The sequence below is a fragment of the Gopherus evgoodei genome, chromosome 3 (genome assembly GCF_007399415.2).
Source record: "Gopherus evgoodei ecotype Sinaloan lineage chromosome 3, rGopEvg1_v1.p, whole genome shotgun sequence".
Lineage (NCBI taxonomy): Eukaryota > Metazoa > Chordata > Testudines > Testudinidae > Gopherus > Gopherus evgoodei.
The window spans coordinates 108,852,239-108,874,249 of record NC_044324.1 but is presented as its reverse complement, the minus strand read 5'-3'; the positions used below and the strand labels follow the sequence as shown (position 1 = coordinate 108,874,249).

Here is a 22,011-nt window from a genome sequence, read left to right as displayed (position 1 = left end):
TAAAAAATATTTTTTATGATTATATATCCTCAGCATATTTGTTATCAGAAACTGATGGCAGAATTGCTTTAAATGATCAGAAACAATGAGCACAATTATAAAATAACTTCAGCTCCAGCAGGCAAATATTTCAGGGAAAGAGTCCTTGAGAACTCAGGAGGAAAATATTATCTGCCACATACTATAGATCACTATTTTGTTTATGTCCCTTAGTACCAGCAAAGTAAAAACCTGAAGTAGTGATGAGCGACTCTCAAAAGGATCAGAGTTCAGCTTAAATTCTGATAAGTATCCAAAAGTTCAACGGCTTAAAAAAGCTTCTCATGTATGAGAAATTTGGCTGGATGTTTCTTAGAAATGAGGTCCTCATTCTTTTACTCTAGGCCTCTTTTTCACCATTCTGGCAAAATAAGAGAGTCTCAAGTAAGAGTAAGTATGATTGTAACAAATATAATTCACATCCACTTTAAGACCCTTTACATCATCAGACTGGTGTAAAGGCGCTTTTATGTATATAAGAATCAAGGGCTTCCTTGCAAGAATCTTAAAGTTTCCAAATTCTCAAAAACTATAATATTTTAAATAGTTAGCTTAATTTACTTCTACTATATTGTAAAAAATACAAACAACTATATAAAATCAATCTCTGAGTTGCAGGCCCTGGCTGAATCTCTCAGGGCCTCCAGAGCTAGATCTCTTTCAATATTCCAAACTTAGTTCTCTCTCTTTTCCGGAGCCCTCTTTCTTGTGTCCCAGGACTTACTCGGTTGATTTTCGGTGCACACTGCCCTCTTTATCCCAGTATAATAGAGGCTGGCATTTGTTGGTAATGAGGTGCACAATTTGGATTTGATCTAATCCCTATTTGGTTACACTCTGCTTTTGGGGTGGAGGGAAGCTGCTGGCTTTATCTTTTATGTAACTATACTTTGATTTTTGTCAAAAACATCTAAAGCCCAGGAGATCTGGCTTTTTTTTTTCCCATTGGTCAGATATCTAAGTAAAGGTATGTAAAAAGCATGGATGTAAATACATTCCTAACACACAAAGTCCCAGTGGAATTAAAATTGACTAATATAATTTCTACCATCTCCACTCTAAACCAATGGCATGAAGATTAGCACGCAGCAAAACCAATCCTTTATTCTCTGCCTCCTTACCCTAATCTTTGAGGCCAGAAGTTCAGATATGAAAAGGTGGTTTATTACATCACATAAAATTTCAATCTGAGAAACATTACTCCCCTTCCTTGGAGGCAAGAAAATGGCTTACAGCACAGTGTTAAGATCAAAGTTTGGCACAGATGTCTAGGACTAGTTTCTACCTACTACAGCATGGACCATATCAATGGTGTCAAGCGTCACTGCAATATGGCTGTGAGGCAAAACAGATTCTGGTTCACCAACCACCCCTTGGATAGCCATTTTCAATTACAGCAACAAAATAATAAACAAAATAGAAACCCTATTGTGTGAGTAACATTTCCTACTACTCTACCGTAAGTTACTTTGGAAGAGAGACGAAGGTTTCTAACCATTAGAGGAGTGAAGTTCTGGAACAGCCTTCCAAGGGCAGTAGTGGGGGCAAAAGACATATCTGGCTTTAAGACTAAGCTTGATAAGTTTATGGAAGGAATGGTATGATGGGATAGCTTAATTTTGGCAATTGATTTTTGATTATCAGCAGATAAGTATGCCCAGTGGTCTGTGATGGGATGTTGGATGGGATGGGATCTGAGTTACTGCAGAGAATTCTTTTCTGAGTGCTGGCTGGTGAGTCTTGCCCACATGCTCAGGGTTTAGCTGATCACAATATTTGGGGTTGGGAAGGAATTTTCCTCCGGGGCAGATTGGCAGAGGCGCTGGAGGTTTACTCATAGACTCATAGACTCGTAGGTCAGAAGGGACCAATATGATCATCTAGTCTGACCTCCTGCACAAGGCAGACCACAGAACCCTACCCGTCCACTTTTATAACAACCCCTAACCCAGGACTGAATTATTGAAATCCTCAAAATTGGTTTGAAGACCTCAAGCTGCAGAGAATCCACCAGCAAGTGACCCATGCCCCATGCTGCAGGGGAAGGCGAAAAAACTCCAGGGCCCCTGCCAGTCCGCCCTGGAGGAAAATTCCTTCCCGACCCCAAATATGGCGATCAGCTAAACCCTGAGCATGTGGGCAAGACTCACCAGCCAGCACCCAAGAAGGAATTCTCTGCAGTAATTCAGTTCCCATCCCATCCAACATCTCCCCGCAGACCATTGAGCAGACTTATCTGGTGATAATCCAAGATCAATTGCCCAAATTAAACTGTTCTATCAAAACATCCCCTCCATATACTTATCAAGCTTAGTCTTAAAGCCAGATAAGTCTTTTGCCCCCACTACTTCCCTCGGAAGGCTGTTCCAGAACTTCATTCCCCTAATGGTTAGAAACCTTCGTCTAATTTCAAGTCTAAACTTCCTAATATCCAGTTTGTACCCATTCGTCCTTGTGCCTACATTAGTACTAAACTTAAATAATTCCTCTCCCTCCCTAACATTAACCCCCCTGATATATTTATATAGAGCAAGCATATCCCCCCGCAGCCTTCTTTTGGCCAGGCTAAACAAGCCAAGCTCTTTGAGTCTCCTTTCATAAGGCAGGTTTTCCATTCCTCGGATCATCCTAGTAGCCCGTCTCTGGACCTGTTCCAGTTTGAATTCATCCTTCTTGAACATGGGACACCAGAACTGCACACAATATTCCAGATGGGGTCTCACCAGCGCCTTATATAACGGTACTAACACCTCCTTATCCTTGCTGGAAATACCTCGCCTAATGCATCCTAAAATCGCATTTGCTTTTTTAACAGCCGTATCACATTGGCGGCTCATAGTCATCCTGCTATCAACCAATACCCCAAGGTCCTTCTCCTCCTCTGTCGCTTCGAACTGATGCGTCCCCAACGTATATCTAAAATTCTTATTATTAATCCCTAAGTGCATGACCTTGCACTTTCCACTATTGTATTTCATCCTATTACTATTACTCCAGTTTACAAGGTGGTCCAGATCTTCCTGAATAGTATCCCTGTCCTTCTCCGTGTTAGCAATACCCCCCAGCTTTGTGTCATCCGCAAACTTTATTAGCACATCCCGCTCTTTGTGCCAAGGTCAGTAATAAAAAGGTTAAATAAGATCGGTTCCAAAACCGATCCTTGAGGGACTCCACTAGTAACCTCCTTCCAGCCTGACAGTTCACCCTTCAATAACGACCCGCTGGAGTCTCCCCTTTAACCAGTTCCTTATCCACCTTACAACTTTCATATTCATCCGCATCTTTTCCAATTTAACTAACAGTTCCCCATGTGGAACCATGTCAAACACCTTACTGAAATCGAGGTAAATTAGATCTACCGCATTTCCTTTATCTAAGTAATCCGTCACCTTCTCAAAGAAGGAGATCAGATTGGTTTGGCACGATCTACCTTTAGTAAATCCATGTTGCAATTCGTCCCAAATACCATTGACCTCTATGTCCTTAACTACTTTCTCCCTTAAAATTTTTTCCAAGACCTTACATACTACAGACGTCAAGCTAACAGGCCTATAATTACCTGGATCATTTTTATTCCCTTTCTTAAAAATAGGAACTACGTTAGCAATTCTCCAGTCGTATGGCACAACCCCCGAGTTTATCGATTGCTTAAAAATTCTCGCTAACGGGCTCGCAATTTCACGCGCCAGTTCCTTTAATATCCTCGGATGGAGATTGTCCCCTACGATTTTGTCCCATTAAGCTGTTCAAGTTTGGCCTCTACCTCAGTTGCGGTAATATCCACCTCCATATCCACATTCCCATTTATCATCCCTCCATCATCGCTAAACTCCTCACTAGTCTTATTAAAAACTGAGGCAAAGTACTTATTTAGATATTGGGCCATGCCTAGGTTATCCTTAACCTCCATTCCATCCTCAGTGTATAGCGGCCCCACTTCTTCTTTCTTTGTTTTCTTCTTATTTATGTGGCTGTAGAACCTTTTACTATTGGTTTTGATTCCCTTTGCAAGGTCCAGTTCAATGTGGCTTTTAGCCTTCCTCACTTTATCCCTACATGTTCTGACCTCACCAAGGTAGCTTCCCTTGCTAATCCCGCCTTTCTTCCACTCCCTGTAAGCTTTCTGCTTTTTCCTAATCCCCTTTCTGAGTTGCTTGCTCATCCAGCTTGGCCTACAACTCCTACCCATGTTTTTTTTCCCCTTTCTTGGGATCCAGGCTTCTGATAATTTCCGCAGCTGCGACTTAAAGTAATTCCAGGCCTCCTCCGCATTTAAATCCACAAGTTCCTCCGTCCAATCCACTTCCCTAACTAATTTCCTTAACTCTTTAAAATTAGCCCTCGAGAAGTCGAAAACCCTAATCCCAGATCTACATTAGTTTATCCTTCCATCTAGTTTGAACTGAATCAGCTCATGATCACTCGAACCAAGGTTTTCCCCTACCACCATTTCTTCTACGAGGTCCTCACTGCTCACCAAAACCAAATCTAAAATGGCATCCCCTCTCGTAGGTACTTCAACTACTTGATGAAGAAATCCATCCGCTATCACATCCAGAAAAATCTGACCCCTATTATTCTTGCAAGCACTCGTCCTCCAGTCTATATCCGGGAAGTTGAAGTCTCCCATAATCACACATTTCCCCTTTGTGTTTACTTCATTAAAGACATTAAAGAGGTCTCTATCCATATCCAAATCAGATCCCGGTGGTCTATAGCACACCCCAAGCACTATCTCAGGGGAAGCTCTAGTTGCTTTTTTACCCAGTGTGATTTTTGCCCAGACAGACTCTGTCTTATCCATTCCATCGCTTCTTATTTCATTACAGTTAATCTCATCATTGATGTACAAGGCTACTCCACCACCTTTGCCTTTCTTCCTGTCTTTTCTAAACAGCACATAGCCTTCAATACCTGTACTCCAGTCATGAGTACTATTCCACCAGGTTTCTGTTATCCCTATAATATCCGATTTCACTTCCTGCACCAGTAGCTCTAGTTCCTCCATCTTGTTACCTAGGCTCCTCACATTAGTGTACAGGCATTTTAATTATTGGCGTTTGGCCTCAGTGACATTCTTTCTCCCGTCGTGCACAGACCTTCTACCACCAGGATCACCCGTTAATCTGGTTTCTACTCCACTATTCCTCCTTGGATCAATTCTTTGGTCCGCAAGGATATCCCCTCTCACTTTGTTTACTTCCCTCTCCAGGTTATATTTCGGCGTGGAGATCTCCTGAACATCTCCCAACCATCTCCCCCAACTTCCTAGTTTAAAGCTCTCTTGATGAGGTCGGCGAGCCTTCCTCTGCAGCATGGGGCATGGGTCACTTGCTGGTGTATTCTCTGCAGCTTGAGGACTTCAAACCACAATTTGAAGACTTCAATAACTCGGACATAGGTTAGGGGTTTGTTATAGAAGTGGATGGGTAGGGTTCTGTGGCCTGCTTTTGCAGGAGGTCAGACTAGATGATCATGTTGGTCCCTTCTGACCCTAAAGTCTATAAGTCTACGTTGCTCCCTAAAGTATTAGTTTAACAAGTCCCAACCATGTGATTTGAGCCAGGAGAGGCAGGTCAACAGAAGGGGCTTTGATCCACTAAATTAGAGGGTCTCTGAACTGAGACTGCAAAGATCTACTTTCAGAATCCAAAATAATGCCACAACTTTTGTGTAATCATTAAGATTTAGGACTCAAAAAGTGGGTTGTATCTCTTTTAGGAGAGAAATAAGTGGACACAGACACTGGTTTAATAAATTCCAAACATCTGGCACTTAATTTACACCATAGTACACACAGTTCCTACAGAATACAGCTGTGAACAGAGATGGGACAGCAGAAAGGCCTAGACTCATTTACTCAAAACTTCAGCAGTGGCTCTTCAGAAAAAACAACATAATGTTTTTCAGTTTACATATATGTTCCAACTCCAGTGTGTTTGTAACTTTCTTGTTCAAACACTTTTTAGGGGGAAAGTTCTGATTAATATTTTCAAACAGGAGTGTCTAAAATTATGATCCTATATCCCTATTTAGGAACATAAATAAAAGGGCACTAATGTTCATTTGTACTGAGTACCCACAAATCCCAAAGTCAAATGTGATTTGCAAAGTCAAATGGAATTTGTAGGTGCTCAGCATCTTTGAAAATGAGGCTAAGTTTATTGAGAAAATTAAGTACAGATTTAAGAGCTTAATTTGAGGCACTGAGGTTTGAGCATGCAACTACCTAAATAAGACCCTGACTGCTGCTCCCTCAAACTTCAACAGGAGCTGATGCTCCTCAACATCTCTGAAAAACAGGCCTCATTTTGATATATAAATATGGGTTTATGTGCCCAATTTTAGGCATCCAAGTTTGAAAAAACTGGTGTCTCAGCCTAAACTACATCTCTAATGAAAGTGTGACTTTCTTTGCTTTCTGTTGGCCAAGAGCTCTAAAGAACAGCTGAACTTCACTCCAGGATCCCTTCTGTGGTGTGCATTATGGGAATCCTGCCCTGGTGGCTGTAGGGAACTTCTTCCCAAGCAGCCATTAGGGCCAGTCAGACCTTAGATGGACACAAGTTAAGGAGGAGAGAGTGTGCATGGCCGCTTCACAGAAGGTTTCTTTTTCTCAAGCATGAATCAGCAATACTACTACATTAGACCATCCTGGAACATAGCTCTGGGGTAGATAAATACTAATAGGTTCTTGATACTAACGGCTTTTGATATTTTTTGATCAGGCTGGGTACTCACAAAACATCGATATTCATAATTTTTCTTAACTCTGTTTATATCTGGCTCCAAATGTTCAAAATCATAGCCCATATTACAGATATATTTTAAAACACAGCTGCAGATGCATAAACAACTCCATTGCATACAAACCTAAATGCTCAAGCTTTACAAAAGTCTGTAAGTAAAAAAAGTACTTTACCAACATGATGAAACCATCCATACAGCTGTGAAAAATTATCTTAAAGGCATTATCATATCCTATTTCTATTGGTCTTACTTTTCCTTTCCATAACTGTAGTAATAAAAATGGATTAAATGATTTTTTCCCATTCATCTCTCTCCCCATAATGACTTTTTTCTAATTTGGTGGTTGTTTTGCAGAAAATTTTGCTTTGATTTCATCCTGCCTTCCACTGACAGCAGTGTCTCTTAAGGAGTTTTTCCCACCGACTGCTATACTGAGTTTTTATAGTACTAGCCTGAGTTCTATCCTGTTGTTTTCACGTTCCAGCCTTTCTCAGTTTAACTTGTCACAGTTGCCTAGCTCCATCATGTCTCTCTTTCAGCATGTAGTGTCCCAGTTCTGCAATGTCATGTATATAAACCAAACAAAACCAAACAAATAACTCTCCCTTTTGCAATTTTCTTCTCCATGACACTATTCCTATTAAGTTTACGGAGGAACTCAGTAATAAGGCAGAAGTTCATTTTCTGTGGTTTCACTCATGGGAAATCAACTGGTTCTGTTCCAAAAGATAATCAACCGGTTCACTTCATAAAAGATTATACTGAACCAGATGAAAATCCTCAAAGTGATGTTTGAGCAACACAAAATCATGAAATAAGGAGTTCAGAGTATACATCCATGAAAGTGCTGTACACATTTCATAACTGGGAATGGGAGAACTGCTTCAGATGAAGTAATATGTCTCCCTCTCGCTTCCAGCCATTCTATTTTTTATATAGCTCGCTCCACATGGTGTATCTGGCACTGTTCAAAGCACTAAACATGCTATTTGAATAGCAGAGTCTCTGCCTCTGAAAGCTTGCTTTCTAAAGGCACTAGCAGCTAAAATACAACTCAAAACATGAACAATAGAACAGAACCTTTATCAGAAGTCTTTAGAAGTAGGAAAGCAAAGGTGATGGGGAGCTTAACTAGGGACCATACCTCATTTTTAAACCAAATTTGAAAGAAATATTTTGAGATTCTAATAATTTCAAATTATGTTGCTTTTTCTTTTTCTTTTCCAGGACTAGAACTGGAAGGGATGACCATCTCACCTGCATCCACCTATCAGCTTCCCCATGGATTTGCCCATTTTCCCTATAGAAACCCTGCTAATCTTTCACAGTATCTTCTGACCATTAGAGGACTTAAGGGAATCAATATCACAAGGAGTAGAACTTGCAGCTCCAGACCTCCATGGAAGTCCACGTATTTCCAACTTTTCCCTATTTCCTTCCCCTGCTCTTCATGAAAGGGTGTAATCCTTTTGAAAAGGAATACTTTCCATTGTGCTGGAACTGATCTTTTTGCATCAGAATCTCCCCTGTTGCATTATGAGGATGAATGCAAAACTACCCCTTGCTCCCAAAGCTAAAACCCAGTATCTAACAAAACCACATACAGGAGGCACAACACTCCCTGTTCCTATGTGATGCACATTTCATAGATATGGTGCTCCCACTACATGGAATAAAGGGTTCAGTTAAAATCAACTTCATAATTGCTCCTGCTACACTATCAGGCCAGCCCAATGTAAGTGTGTTTATCCCCAAGCAAACTTGCCATATGAACAGTCTGCACAAAGCACATTTACATTTATCAAATTCCATTGATGAATATTTTTGATCAGCTATTAATTGTAACATAATAATAAATCTTATACAGTATATGTACAATGCTTTTCATCCATGAATCTCAACATGCTTTATAAATATGACTCATACCTCAAAAACATTCTTGTGAGGAGGTAAATGATGACGTAATCACCATTGTATCAATGATAAACTCTTGCAGTGAGAAATTATGTGACCATCCCAAGCTACCCCCCAAAATTAGTATCAAAGTCATAAGCAGAATCCAGAAGTCCTGATTCCTAAAACACAGTCTAACCACAAGGCATTATGGGTAAAGTTTTTAACAGCACCTGAGTGAATTAAGAGCTTAATTCCCAGGTCTTAAGCCCTTTTAAAAATATTTTACCCCTTTTCTTTAATTAATCCAAAAATAATATAATTGCCATTTTTAAATGAATGATAATCTTTCTGCTTCTTCTAAGTTAGAGGTGTCTCTTATTCAAATAACTCATTAGTTATTACTAACTATGATGCACCATTACTTTATTATGCAGAAGCAGCAAAGATTCCTGTGGCACCTTATAGACTAACAGAAGTTTTGGAGCATGAGCTTTCGTGGGTGAATACCCACTTCGTCGGATGCATGTAGTGGAAATTTCCAGGCACAGGTATATATATGCAAGCAAGAAGCAGGCTGGAGATAATGAGGTTAGTTCAATCAGGGAGGATGAAGCTCTCTTCTAGCAGTTGAGGTATGAAAACCAAGGGAGGAGAAACTGGTTTTGTAGTTGGCAAGCCATTCACAGTCTTTGTTTAATCCTGAGCTGATGGTGTCAAATTTGCAGATGAACTGAAGCTCAGCAGTTTCTCTTTGAAGTCTGGTCCTGAAGTTTTTTTGCTGCAGGATGGCCACCTTAAGATCAGCTATAGTGTGGCCAGGGAGGTTGAAGTGCTCTCCTACAGGTTTTTGTATATTGCCATTCCTAATATCTGATTTGGGTCCATTTATCCTTTTCTGTAGAGACTGTCCAGTTTGGCCCATGTACATAGGAGAGGGGCATTGCTGGCATATGATGGCATATATTACATTGGTGGACATGCAGGTGAATGAACCGGTGATGGTGTGGAAGATCTGGTTAGGTCCTGTGATGGTGTCACTGGTGTAGATATGTGGGCAGAGTTGGCATCGAGGTTTGTTGCATGGATTGGTTCTTGTATTTTATTATGCAGTGCAGTCATAATAGAAAAATAATACAATTGCCCTCAAAAAGTATGGAATTATTTAATGAAGGAAATAGTAATTATTTTCCTAATTTTCTTCATAAAATTAGAATTTGCTAAAAGCACTCCATGTATAGTCATAATTATTAGTAATAGAACATACTGCTAATGCATTCCTGCAAATTACAGTCCATTATTTGAAGTAATAATGTGACAAATCTGTTTTTAAAAAGTTACACATTTTTTGTACTTACAAAAGGAATACATCAGTAAAATCACTGGCAATTATTGAATCTCATGTTTGCCAACAAAGATAAGGAGCAAAATCTTTTTTTTTTTAAATGATGCATCAGAGGCATCTTGTGACCTTCATCCATTCATGGTGACTGCTGTCTGTGACTTCAGCTGGAATAGACATCTCATTTTTTACTGAATACTCTATTAAAGCCTACAGCTCTGTGTGTACAAAGAAAACCACTTCTTATAGTATAGAGCTATATATTTGACATTTTAAAGCCATGAATATTGATATATATCACTACCGTTGGGGGGCAAAATTATCCCTTGGCCTATGCAAGGTGGTAAGTGGTAGAAGGTGCCTCCTTAACTGCACAGACTACTCACATTGCCAGACAGAGCATGGGGAGAGCACAGGCTTCACAACTTCCCCCACTTCTATGAAGATGGATAGGAAATGAAAGGACAGATCTTTGAATCTGCTCCTCCGAAGCACCGACTGCACAGCTGAGCTGGTGCAGAAGAAGTCATCTGATACTGGTCTACGCTTTCTCTGGGCTATACTTGGAACAGTTAATTGTGCAGCGACCATAGGCTAGGGGTAACAGTACAATCTCCCCCTTGCACACCATCACACACTTTATGTTTTATTTAAGCAAACTAATATAGAGGTCACAGTGTGCTAATTGTAATATGCTATTGGTATCTGCAGACATTCCTTAAATACAGTCAAACCATCATCTCATGTACATTTCAGTATAGGCACTGTAACTCTATAGTCACCACAGCTCTTTTTATGTAAGCAAGACATATAATAAAAGAAAACTCTTCTTGGTTTTTCCCTGTCACAGTTTGGATACCAGCACTAAAGGGGATGTAGTAGTTTATGGGGCTGGGATTGACATAAAGGAATTATTGGCAGATAGAGGAGCCTTATTCTTAAAACTGTAGTTGAATGAAACCATCCTACTATCTGTCAATAAGAGAAGGAATGTCTTGGGGAGGGTGAATGGTGAAGGGTAAGGATGTTAATTTATTTCTGATACATGAGAGCTATTTGCATGTTAATATATCTGAGCCAGCAAGACAGAAAATCAGTGTATAGGGAGAAGGCAGGTAATAGTACCTGCAAGGTCAAAGGAACATTTTTAAAGGGCAGAAGGCTAAAATCAAACCTGTTCGAGCAAAAACCAAATATCTTATTGGATAAAATAAAAATATTAGACACTGGGCCAGGGATATGAAATGATGACATAGGTGAGTGACCGGAGCAACGTCATTTTCAATATAGTAATTGTGATGAGTTGGATTACAGAACCTGTTTTCCCTGCCATCTTGGGACTTCTGAACTCTGCCTTCTCAAGTCTGATGCACATACAGACTCAGGTCTGAACCACATCCCCCAAAATCTGCAGACTTAACTGAAAACAGCTTAAGAAGTGTTCCTGTCTCTAGCACCCAGATACTCAATTCTCAATGAGATCCAAACCCCAAATAAATCCATTTTACTCTGTATAAAGCTTATACAGGGTAAACTCTTAAATTGTCTGCCCTCTGTAACACTGATAGAGAGATATGCACATACCTAGGGGAGCAATTACTTACTCTGGGTCAATTAATAAGCAAAAGTTATTTTATTAAATATAAAAAGTAGGATTTAAGTGATTCTAAGTAATGACAGACAAAACAAAGTAAGTTACCAAGCAAAATAAAACAAAATACGCAAGTCTAAACCGAATATATCAAGGAACTGATTACAGATAAAATCTCACCCTTAGAGATGTTTCAATAAGCTTATTTCACAGACTAGACTCCTTTCTAGTCTGGGCCCAATTCTTTCCCCTGGTACAGTCCTTGTTCCAGCTCAGGTGGTAGCTAGAGGATTTCTCATAACTGCAGCCCCCTTTGTTCTGTTCCACCGCCTTATGTCTTTGGCCCAAGATGGGAATCTTTTGTCTCTCTGGGTCCCCATCCCTCCTTCTAAATGGAAAAGCACCAGGTTTAAGATGGATTCCAATACTAGGTGACATGGTCACATGTCCTATAAGACCCCAAGCCTTCATTCTTCCCTGCCTAACTCACAGGAAGGCTTGCAAGTAAACAGAGCCATCTACAGTAAATTGTCCTGGTTAATGGGAGCCATCAAGATTCCAAAGCACCATTAATGGCCCATACTTTGCATAATTACAATAGGACCTCAGAGTTATATTTCATATTTCTAGTTTAAAATACAAGAATGATTCATTCATACAAATAGGATGAACACACTCATTAGATTATAAGCTTTGTAATGATATCTTACACAAGAGACCTTTTGCATGAAGCATATTCCAGTTACATTATATTCACACTCATTAGCATATTTTCATAAAAACATATGGAGTGCAATGTCACAGTAATGACAAAGGTGGTTCCAGGGTTAGAATGCTAATGATAGAAGGAACTCACACCTGAACTTCAGAGCGTCTCCAAGGTATAACAAGAGCAAGGGACCATGTCTGCAAATCCATTGTCTCAAATACTCTGACCACTGCAGCACCGCTAGAGGGAAAGTTAATATAAAACAACCACAAGCATTTTTACCGCCTTGTATCTAGATGGTGGTTTGTCTGTTCTGAGGAAATGAAAGAAAGAATTCTAGAAAATTAAGCATCATATTTTTGATGGATTTTGATTAACTTCAAGGGTGAGGTCCAAATTAGACAAGGCTAGGGACTCCTAGTCCTAGATATGTTTTTCTTGTACTCTTACATTTGATTTCATTTTATTTTCTAATAAACTGTGTTTTATTCTAGGCTTTTTTGGACCATTGACTCTTTCTGGGATAATCAGCTACAAACCCCTGTAATCCTGTGGCAAGGTTAATGGTCCTTCTGAGAAGTAATAATTGAGGATATGCAACACTCAGATTTTGGGTGAAAGCCATAAACCAAGAAATCCTACCCAGGGATTAAAGTAGATTGAATCAGGAGGTTGTAGGAGGATCTCTGCACACTTAGCTACAGAGAAGGGAAAGTTGTGAGGACTGTGCTACTTACCCAAGCCAGGGAGAGATGGGGACATTCCCCTTTGCTTTTACAAAGGAAAAAAGAACTGCATTTTCCTCACATTAGCCCATCCTATAAATAATCTTGGTATATGAGACAAGCCTATAGATCACAGAAAAGAGCGAACTTTGAGGGAACCTGGTGACAATATTCCATTGTTCTGGGGATAAGGTCAAAGCCTATTGGATTATCTAATCCATCTTTAATTTCTACGATATTGAGTAGCAGGATGAAAAGTCTAATAGCATGATGTGTATTTCTGGTGACAGATAGTTATTCTGTATTTGCATTAGCACAATACAAATAAAACTACTTCTCCTCCAGCACCCAAAATCCTTTTGCTTGCATGTCTGGCATAATCCAGCAGATCTGTGAGCATCAAATAACGGTATTCCAGAAAACTACAGCTGTCAAGAATACCATAGAAAAAGTCAGAGATGATTGGCAGAAGATGCAACATGAAACCTGAGGCTACTCCTACTGAGTCTATGCAAATATAACAAGCCTTGTTAACACTCCAAGTAGCCCAGGTTTAATTTAAAACCAGCTGACAGCTTGCAGAGCCTTCAGTAACGAGAAGCAATTTTTTAAAGGTTTTGTTAGCCCCCCCAAAAAAACCTAAAACAAACACAAAAAAAAACTTTAAGTGTACCTATCCTTATCAAAGCTGAAAACATTCTTAGTGCTTTATTATTTTAGTAGTTAAAAAATGCAGCATTTTTAACCTATTAAACCTTTAATAAATTTGTTGCCCCCACACATACCATTTTAATTAGACTTATTTCTAAAGATCTAAACCTACAGCTGAAACAACCATTGAATACTTCATATTTAGACTAATTCAAAATGTCTTAAAAACAAATAAACTGAAATCTGATCTTTATGAAAAAAAACAAAACAAAAAACAAAAAAAACCATATATGTATTATGCTACAATGAATAAGCTACATTGTGCATAGTCCATATAACTCAGTATGTTATAATGAAGCTGGCAGTATCTTTATGATCCAAAAGCATCACTGACAAAATAAGGAATGATGAATGAGACAGCAATTATGTGAGTGAGAAAGGTTTGCAGAAACAAAGAACAAACAATACCTGTTGAAGGTCTAATGTAATGGTAACATGATGATATTCTATCCCATTTTGGATACTGGGACTCTGCCACCAAGTGTTCTTCCCATCAATTGCATTAGTTATTGGGTGTCGTTCTATTGGACCATTGGCAATATGTAAAAGAAAAACATCTTTAGAATTGTCAGCAGTGATTTGGTGGTCGCATTTAGTTAATACAGGATATGAATATAATATTGTACATAAAAGTACTTCCATGTGTTTGTTGGTATTATGACGCAGTATGCAACCTGCTCCACCTGTGGGGGAGGGATAGCTCAGTGGTCTGCTAAACCCAGGGCGGTGAGCTCAATCCTGGAGGGGGCCACTTAAAGATCTGGGGCAAAAATAAGTATTTGGTCATGCTAGTAAAGGCAGGGGGCTGGACTCAATGACCTTTCAAGGTCCCTTCCAGTTCTAGGAGATAGGTATATCTCCTATTATTATTAAAGGTGAACCACAAAGCGTTATTATGAAATAAGAATCAAAAAGACTTTTTAAAACCCCAAATCAGTAACAGAATACAAGTATAGACTTAAAATGACAAAGTAGTACATTAAAACAAAATAACTGATCATCTTTACTTTTGAAGGAAGTTTGATATTATATGTTTGCCTTGCAACCTCCAAGAAGACCACAGCAACCTAAATCAGCATCTCCAGACAGGTAGTGTGAGATCATCAGCTAATGTAATGAACACAAACCAGGAATTTAGGACTTGGCAGGCAGGTGAAGGAGAAGGTACTGTGTTTCATGTGCTAGCATTTGTGTTTGGAAGTCATATGCAATCATGCAGTCTTCATGCAGAAAGAAATTTTATTCTATTCTACACAGAGCTCATCCAAGAACTATCACTGTAGCATTTGAGTGCTTTATAATCCACTGCTTAAGAGGTTTCCATCTCTCTCTCTCCCCTCAAGGTTCTCCTCAAGACCCTCTGAACTATTTATGTTATGGTATTTAGAAGGTATAGGGTCTTGCTTGCATTCTCTGCATTTGGGTAAACATCACCCAGTAATTGCAAAGAGTATTTTTTGTCTATCCATGGTTCAGGAGGATCTGCTCTTGTGCATACAGGATAGTAGCCCACCCACAATTCTAAAGGATCTGATCCTGCACCCACAGAAATCACTGATTTATCTGGGAGCAAGACTACATCCAAAGGAGGAAAAAAATCAGAAATTATTTACAAAATAGTGTGTCTCCTTCCCCCAGCTGCTAGATAATGAAGATATTATACACAGTCAGAGAATGTATTATTCTTGTGGTATCAAGCACATGATAAATGTTACCTTTTCACCTAGAATGACTTCCTAAAAAATACATTGCTAGATATATAAAATGGGAAGAAAAAGAAGTTATTTATTGTTCTTAGATTCCTAGGGGACTAAATCAAACTGGAGAGTTTACCGACCTTTTATTTGTTTTTAAGTCAACCAAGCAGATTGAAAGTCTGTTTTTTTGAGGTTTCGTATCACGTCAGCTGTCTGTGGAGGACAGGAATCCTGCCTCATTAATGAAAGCCAGAATGTCTGAACATATTTAAAGAAACAATTAAAGTGTTTTGTGGGAGTGAGGGGAGGTGTCAGTCCTTAAAACTGCAAATGCCAGAAGTGTATTTAAATATCAAATGATTCAGCGGCACCAGTAAGCACTAGCATTTGCTTGTTATAATATTAGTGGTACAAATGGAAGCATAATTGGTGTGGGTAATTGGGAAATATTTGCCTGAATATACAGTTAGATCAGAGGCAGTTGTTATAGAAATCAGGCAGGGAGTATAAAACAACAGCCCAGATAAGAAGCCTCCCCTCAAATACAATAGTCAGTTTATACCCATGAAGAGGGACTGCTCAGATCCCACTCTAGCAACAGAGCTATTTGGCTCAGGCCAAGATGGGAGTGATCAAAAGCTGATAGAGAGCGAGAGAGAGAGAGAGATTGCTGCAGCAAGCTGGCTACAGTTTGGTCCCCAAAAGAATGGGGGACTTCAAGGCTAAGTCATGTCAACCTAGGGCCTCAAGAGGAACAAGAAAGTAGGTAGGGTTTCTGGTTTTAGGTTTAGGTTTTAGGTATTAACCAATCAATACCTCCAATACAATATTTTTTAAAAATCAGGGTTTATTCAATAAACAACGTAAAAACTCCAGTTTCTAAGTATCTAAAGGTTTGTCTAGAAGGAGGCGTAATGTGCTCTCTAAAGTGCAATAATCTGTTGTGCATTAATTAATTGTTCAGTAATCTGTTGTGCATGCAGACCCTGCTGGCGTGCACTAAAGATTCCCCTACTACGCTTTAATGTAGTGCTGTTTGAAACAGTACTGCATTAAGGTGCACAAGGCAACATTACAAAGAGATTATTCATTACAGTATATACCATTGTATATGTACAATATAAACTCCAATTTTTGCACATCTACAAAATACTCAAAAATCAATAAAAATACACTCTGAAAAATGTCACTGCATATTATCGCTATCCACAAGGGCACTTGCAAGTGACAAGTCCATCGGGCTTGCTAGGTATTATGGTAGGCTACCTGGGGGGAGGGAAGGGAAATACGGAGACCCAGTTGGGGAGTGGTTGTGCCACAGAGCCATGTCCCAAACAGAGTGGACGCAAGGCCTGCCACTCAAAATACAGAGGACTGGAAAAAAGGCCTCAGCAGGACAGCTTATCCAGGGACCATGACAACTGGAATCATCTCTGTATTTAACACAGAGAGAGAGAGAAAAGCTGATGCTCTAGGCATTGTCAAAGCTAACAACTCTGATCATCATTACAGCTCCAGTCTTAAAATGTGTGCTTGCAAAAATCATCTGTAAATTCAACTCAGGGCTCCTAGGTGATTGTGATAGAAGTTGTCTAATTGGAAATTTTGATATCAGTCTCCTCCAGCCAAACTGATGAGAGTAGTCCTGAAAAGTAGAGTTGGAAGATGAACCAACAATTAACCGTAATCTCCATTATGAAAGTTTAATCATAATTAATCTGAAAACATTGATTAGTTGCTGGCATGTTTTCCCTATTTAACATGAGAGAGAAAATAATATAACATTTGCAAAAGGGACAGGACTGAAAAGCTACTCCAAGGACTAACCTGAATGATGAATGATAAGGGGAATCGCACCTCAAGTAAGCCCATCCCACTGTTTCCTTTAATTTGGGTTCACCTGCGATTAACCAGGGAGTCTGTGTTCATTTCCTCCTACAGTACTTAAGGGGAGGCACACCAGACTCACAGATTCCAAGGGGATCACTTAAAGTCTGGTTACATTACACGCTACTCTGATTAATGAGTCATCTCTGTTTAAATAAGGCTCTTCACAGTGCCGGATTAACATTAGGAAAACCTTAAACTGAGATGTGGCTGGCTACAAAAGATCAGGCATTCTAACACCAGACAGTCGAAGGTTAATAAGAGTGAAAGACACACAACCCTATAGCACTTGTTTGTTTTGATATATAAATGAGACAGCACTGTCCAGTGATTGGAGCAGGGCACAGGGATGTGGCAACCCAAAATCTATTCCTCACACTGTGTGTTTGGTTTGCCTTGTGAATGATCACAGATTATGTATTTTTATTATTAACAACATATTTGGCTCTTCCCAAAATGGAGGATGTGATTTTAATTATACAAGAAATTCTTCAGAATTACCTTGGAGAATAGTGCTAATATGCTGTTCACCTCCGTCACTGAAAGAGCGGGTGAAAATATGTGAATACTACCATACAGCTCTATCTCGGTTCTAGTCTTCCTCGTATGTACTTATCGTGTAAGAGGTACAAAACTCTCCTTGTGCCTGATAATAAATTAATGCTTGAACATTGATTTTACCCTGAGGCTGGTCTTTAAAACAAAATAATTTTAGCAATGATCAATTGTAGTGTTAAAAAATGAAGTATTAAAAAAAATTCAGTGGTTTGAGGGCTTTTTAGTCAGTGAAATTAGAATTAACATCAAGCTGAGAAGGGGTGGAGGTGCGGGAAAATCACAAAACAAGCTTAAGATAAATAAAATTGGCCTCAACCCCAAATTAAAATTTTGTAAATTATTAAAAAAAAATCAGAATTTTCAGATTAAAATTAAGGACCTAATCCTATATTTAGGTACCTAAAAAATGGCCTGATTTTCATGAGTGTCGAGCAATCACAAATTCATATGAACTCAGTGAGAGCTTCAGAGACTTTAATATCAGTTGCTGAACATTAAGCACTCTTTGACCCAACGAGTTTAATTTAATTTAAAGGTAAGAATTTTGCAAAGCTAGCCCAGGCACGAAAAATTTGTTTTACTCATAACAAGAGGAATTTTCCAAAGTAACCAAGCCAATAAGCTAGAGTTTATTCTTCCTCCTCCGCCCCTCTCCCCCATCCATTGCCAGTCATTTGGTCACGAAGTCCCTAAATATGAATGATCCTAGACAAAACTCTCATAGAAATATTTTCTGAAGAGCATGTCTATTAAGGTAACAAAATCGCATACATACGATGTGGAATCCTACTGTTCTGATCACAAATACGACACTGTGGGGGGTTTCTTGCTGGCTGTCCAGGTACATGTTCAACTAGTTTGCAATACATTTCGGAGCCTTTTTCTCCACAGGTAGCATTGGTTGTGATGATAGCATTGGCAGCCAGGTTCAGCACTGCTGGAAATAATCCTGGGGAAAAAAAAACCAACAGAAGTGAGGACAGGACGAGTTCAGTAGCACAAACAGAAATGTATATACTACATATTTAGCCTTTTTAAGGCAATAAAGCAAAAGACCTAAGATTCAATAGCTGTATATATACTGAAGAATGCAAACACCTTTCCATTTTTCAATGTAGCTTTCAGACATCTAGTTAAAGGCCATTACTAATAGTGTCATCATGCTTACTATATTCTAAAATCTGATTACAAAAAATATCTTGTCGTTACATAAATCTGAAAACATACTACTGTTGTGTTATTTGAAAGGTTGGGCAAAGTAGCTTACTCAAAGTATCATCAAGAAATGATATTATAAGCAATCCAATCTCTCCAGTGACTGACAAGTTGGACATTATTTGAATCACATCTGCAAATTACCTGTGCAACTTCTTACACTCTATTTTCATCTCCATGGCAGAACATTACCCATCTTGCCTTGCATACACTGTATAATTTGTGTTACATTTTGACTTTATTATTGTTCTGTATAGGTTCTTATACGACTTTCATCACTATTGTATCTGAGCAGTTTTCAATAGGTCATGCAGCAACAAGACTAATATCTGTCATGTGTGGTTGGTTCTCTCTCTCATCCTCTCCTCGGGGAGAGAACTGTGTGTGCAGCATTGTTTTGATAGTTGTTGGGAGGGGAGGCTGTGTGTGTATAATGTACATGCTGCTATATGTATTGCACGCTGTGATCCTCATTCAGCAAAGCACTTAAGCATGTGCTTTGCTGAATCAAGGTCTATACGATGAACAACACGGCAAGCAATGAAGATTACAAATCCTTTGAGGAATAATCATTAAGTAAAGTCTACTCCCCTTCCCAACAAATGCTGATCAAATTCAGTGAGCTGTAGAAAAAAAATGATCTGCTGAGGCAAACTGATGTGGTGGGTTGAACTTACACATTAACCTTTCATGCTAGAAAGCAGTTTTGCTTCCTCAAAACTGCCATTACTGCAATTTAACAAAAATAAACACAGAGGGAAGTAGTTTGGATTGGGACATTGACAGATCTATCTGGAGATTTGCACCAGTGTCTGCCTGCCTCTTGCCTGGTTCTAGGCAGTTTAATCATCTTTAATTTATGCAATTTTAAAGAGCATAAACCTAATCTCAAAATAGGTCCTTTGCTAAGACTGGTCTTGAAATTATTGCACATTTATGAAACTCCTTTGGTAATGACTCTCCTCTTTCTCCTTGATGTACTGTGCTAGCTGAATTAATACAACATCATGCAGCTGATTCCTTTTGACCTGCTAACTCTGTTCTTCTGTCTGTCCCTGCAATTAACCTGTTTGCCATTTAATTACAGAGCTCAGTGGTCATGGTACAGTTATCTTCTGACATAAGTTAGTGACTCTCCAGCTCAGTTTAAAACAATGTTAAACATATTGCTCGAGTAAGGCATCCAATTAGTTAGTCACTTGTCCAATTTGTACAGTCAGTCAATCAATAGCTGGGATTTTATTGAGTTTGCAGCTTGCTGCTTCTTTACAGATTACAGCTCATTTTCATTACATTTTAAAATCTATATTGTTATACCCGTTGTATTTCTGTTCAAAGCACTCAGTGATATTTATTGCTATCTACAATAGGGTTGCATGCTCAAGACTGGGTAAGCGTTGCAAGCGCAAATGAATTGTGAACAGCTGTAGAGCCACTTTGACTTACTGCCTCCTTATTCCATCTTGAGGCTGTGTAATGTTAATAACATAAAAGCCAGTGATCAGTTAGCCACAATATGACACTGGCACTCTGTTTTGAATACAGCAACTAGCTTCCTCTAATGGGATCCCAGCATAAGAACAGAATATGGTACTGTACGAAAAGAATTCCAGCACATGATCTGGTGAAAATAAACCCTGAGAAGTATTGGAGAAGGTGACAGATAGCAGCAGAAAAAGACTACAGCATGCCTGTCTCTCACTTTTACAAATATACATTCACACTATGTTGTACACATTCACATACTATATTTTATTTATATACACACTTTATATATGCATATGTATGTTGTGTATGTTAAATTTACACACACAAACTACTTTGAAACCTACTAGTGAAAACGCTATATCAGAGCTAGATATTTATTATTATATGAGGCAGTGCCTAGTTACTCATCATATTGTTAGATGTTTCATTAAAGAGACACTGTTAAGGTCCCAGTGCTTCAGAGAGAAGAAAACTTGTCACTTTCAATTCCCTGCTGGCTCATAAGAATAGAGCTGACAGGAAGAGCACAGAAGTTGCACAAAATGCATGCATACTTCTACCACATACCCGGCACTTGGGCTTTGTTGCTAGTGAGTCACTCAGCTTTGGAGCTGGAATTTTATCACAGTTGATAAACATATTTGCATACTGTTTTACGCAGCCAGCCCTTGCGGACCTAAAGTCCTTGGTGCGTAGGAACAATCCTTCAATTCTACTCGGTGGACCTGATTCATCACTGCCTGGATCCTTAGGTAGTCATTTGCACCTGTGCAAAGAGGGTTTAATGTACTACTGAATAGGAATGAAAATGTTTCATACCCATTTGCACAGTGCATGTAAAACTACCACATGTGGTGCCAAGTGTTGGAGGGTCAGGCCCTGGAGGTCAAGGCTCACCTCTGTCAGCCTAGCTCTCTCAACACCCAGGCGGGCAATGGACATATTAGTCAGGCCTTCCCCCTTTTCCCTCCCTCCTGCCCTTGGCAGAGAACAGCTTCACTATGAAAATCCTGCCAAATTCTGACAATTAGGCTTGGGGGCAGGAGAGGAAGGAAGATTTGTAGTTAAGCCACTGATCTGGGACTCAAAGGATTTGGGTTCAATTTCTGGCTCTGCAACAGTCTGTGTGATTTTGGGCAAATCTCTGTGACACAGTTGCCTATCTCTAAAATGAGGATAACAGGGGGCAGGGGTCACACACTTTGTTGCTTCTGCAAATTGAGCTCACTGAGCACACCATGGGCTCCTTGAATCCCTCCATTCTTTGCCCCACAAATTCCCTGTGTGCCACCCTCCCATCCCCTTCTATGTCAAGGTCTCCCTGCAATGCCTTCATGCCTTCATGCCAAGGGTTCTGTGTGGCCCCCCATTCCCTTTTGCACCCCATCCCAGGGTCCCCCATTCTC

At 39.4% G+C, this 22,011-nt stretch overlaps 1 protein-coding gene across 1 annotated transcript in view; it reads right to left on the bottom strand.

Annotated features, from left to right (window-relative positions):
• The window catches only part of LAMA2 (laminin subunit alpha 2), a 377,975-nt gene that overhangs the window by 344,006 nt on the left and 11,958 nt on the right, over positions 1-22,011 (bottom strand). Inside the window, exons 2-4 of the mRNA XM_030558337.1 lie at positions 19,803-19,846; positions 18,678-18,851; positions 14,169-14,281 (exon numbers count right to left, since the gene is read on the bottom strand). Of these exons, the coding sequence (XP_030414197.1) occupies positions 14,169-14,281; positions 18,678-18,851; positions 19,803-19,846 (331 nt within the window). The remainder of the gene's footprint in view (positions 1-14,168; positions 14,282-18,677; positions 18,852-19,802; positions 19,847-22,011) is intronic.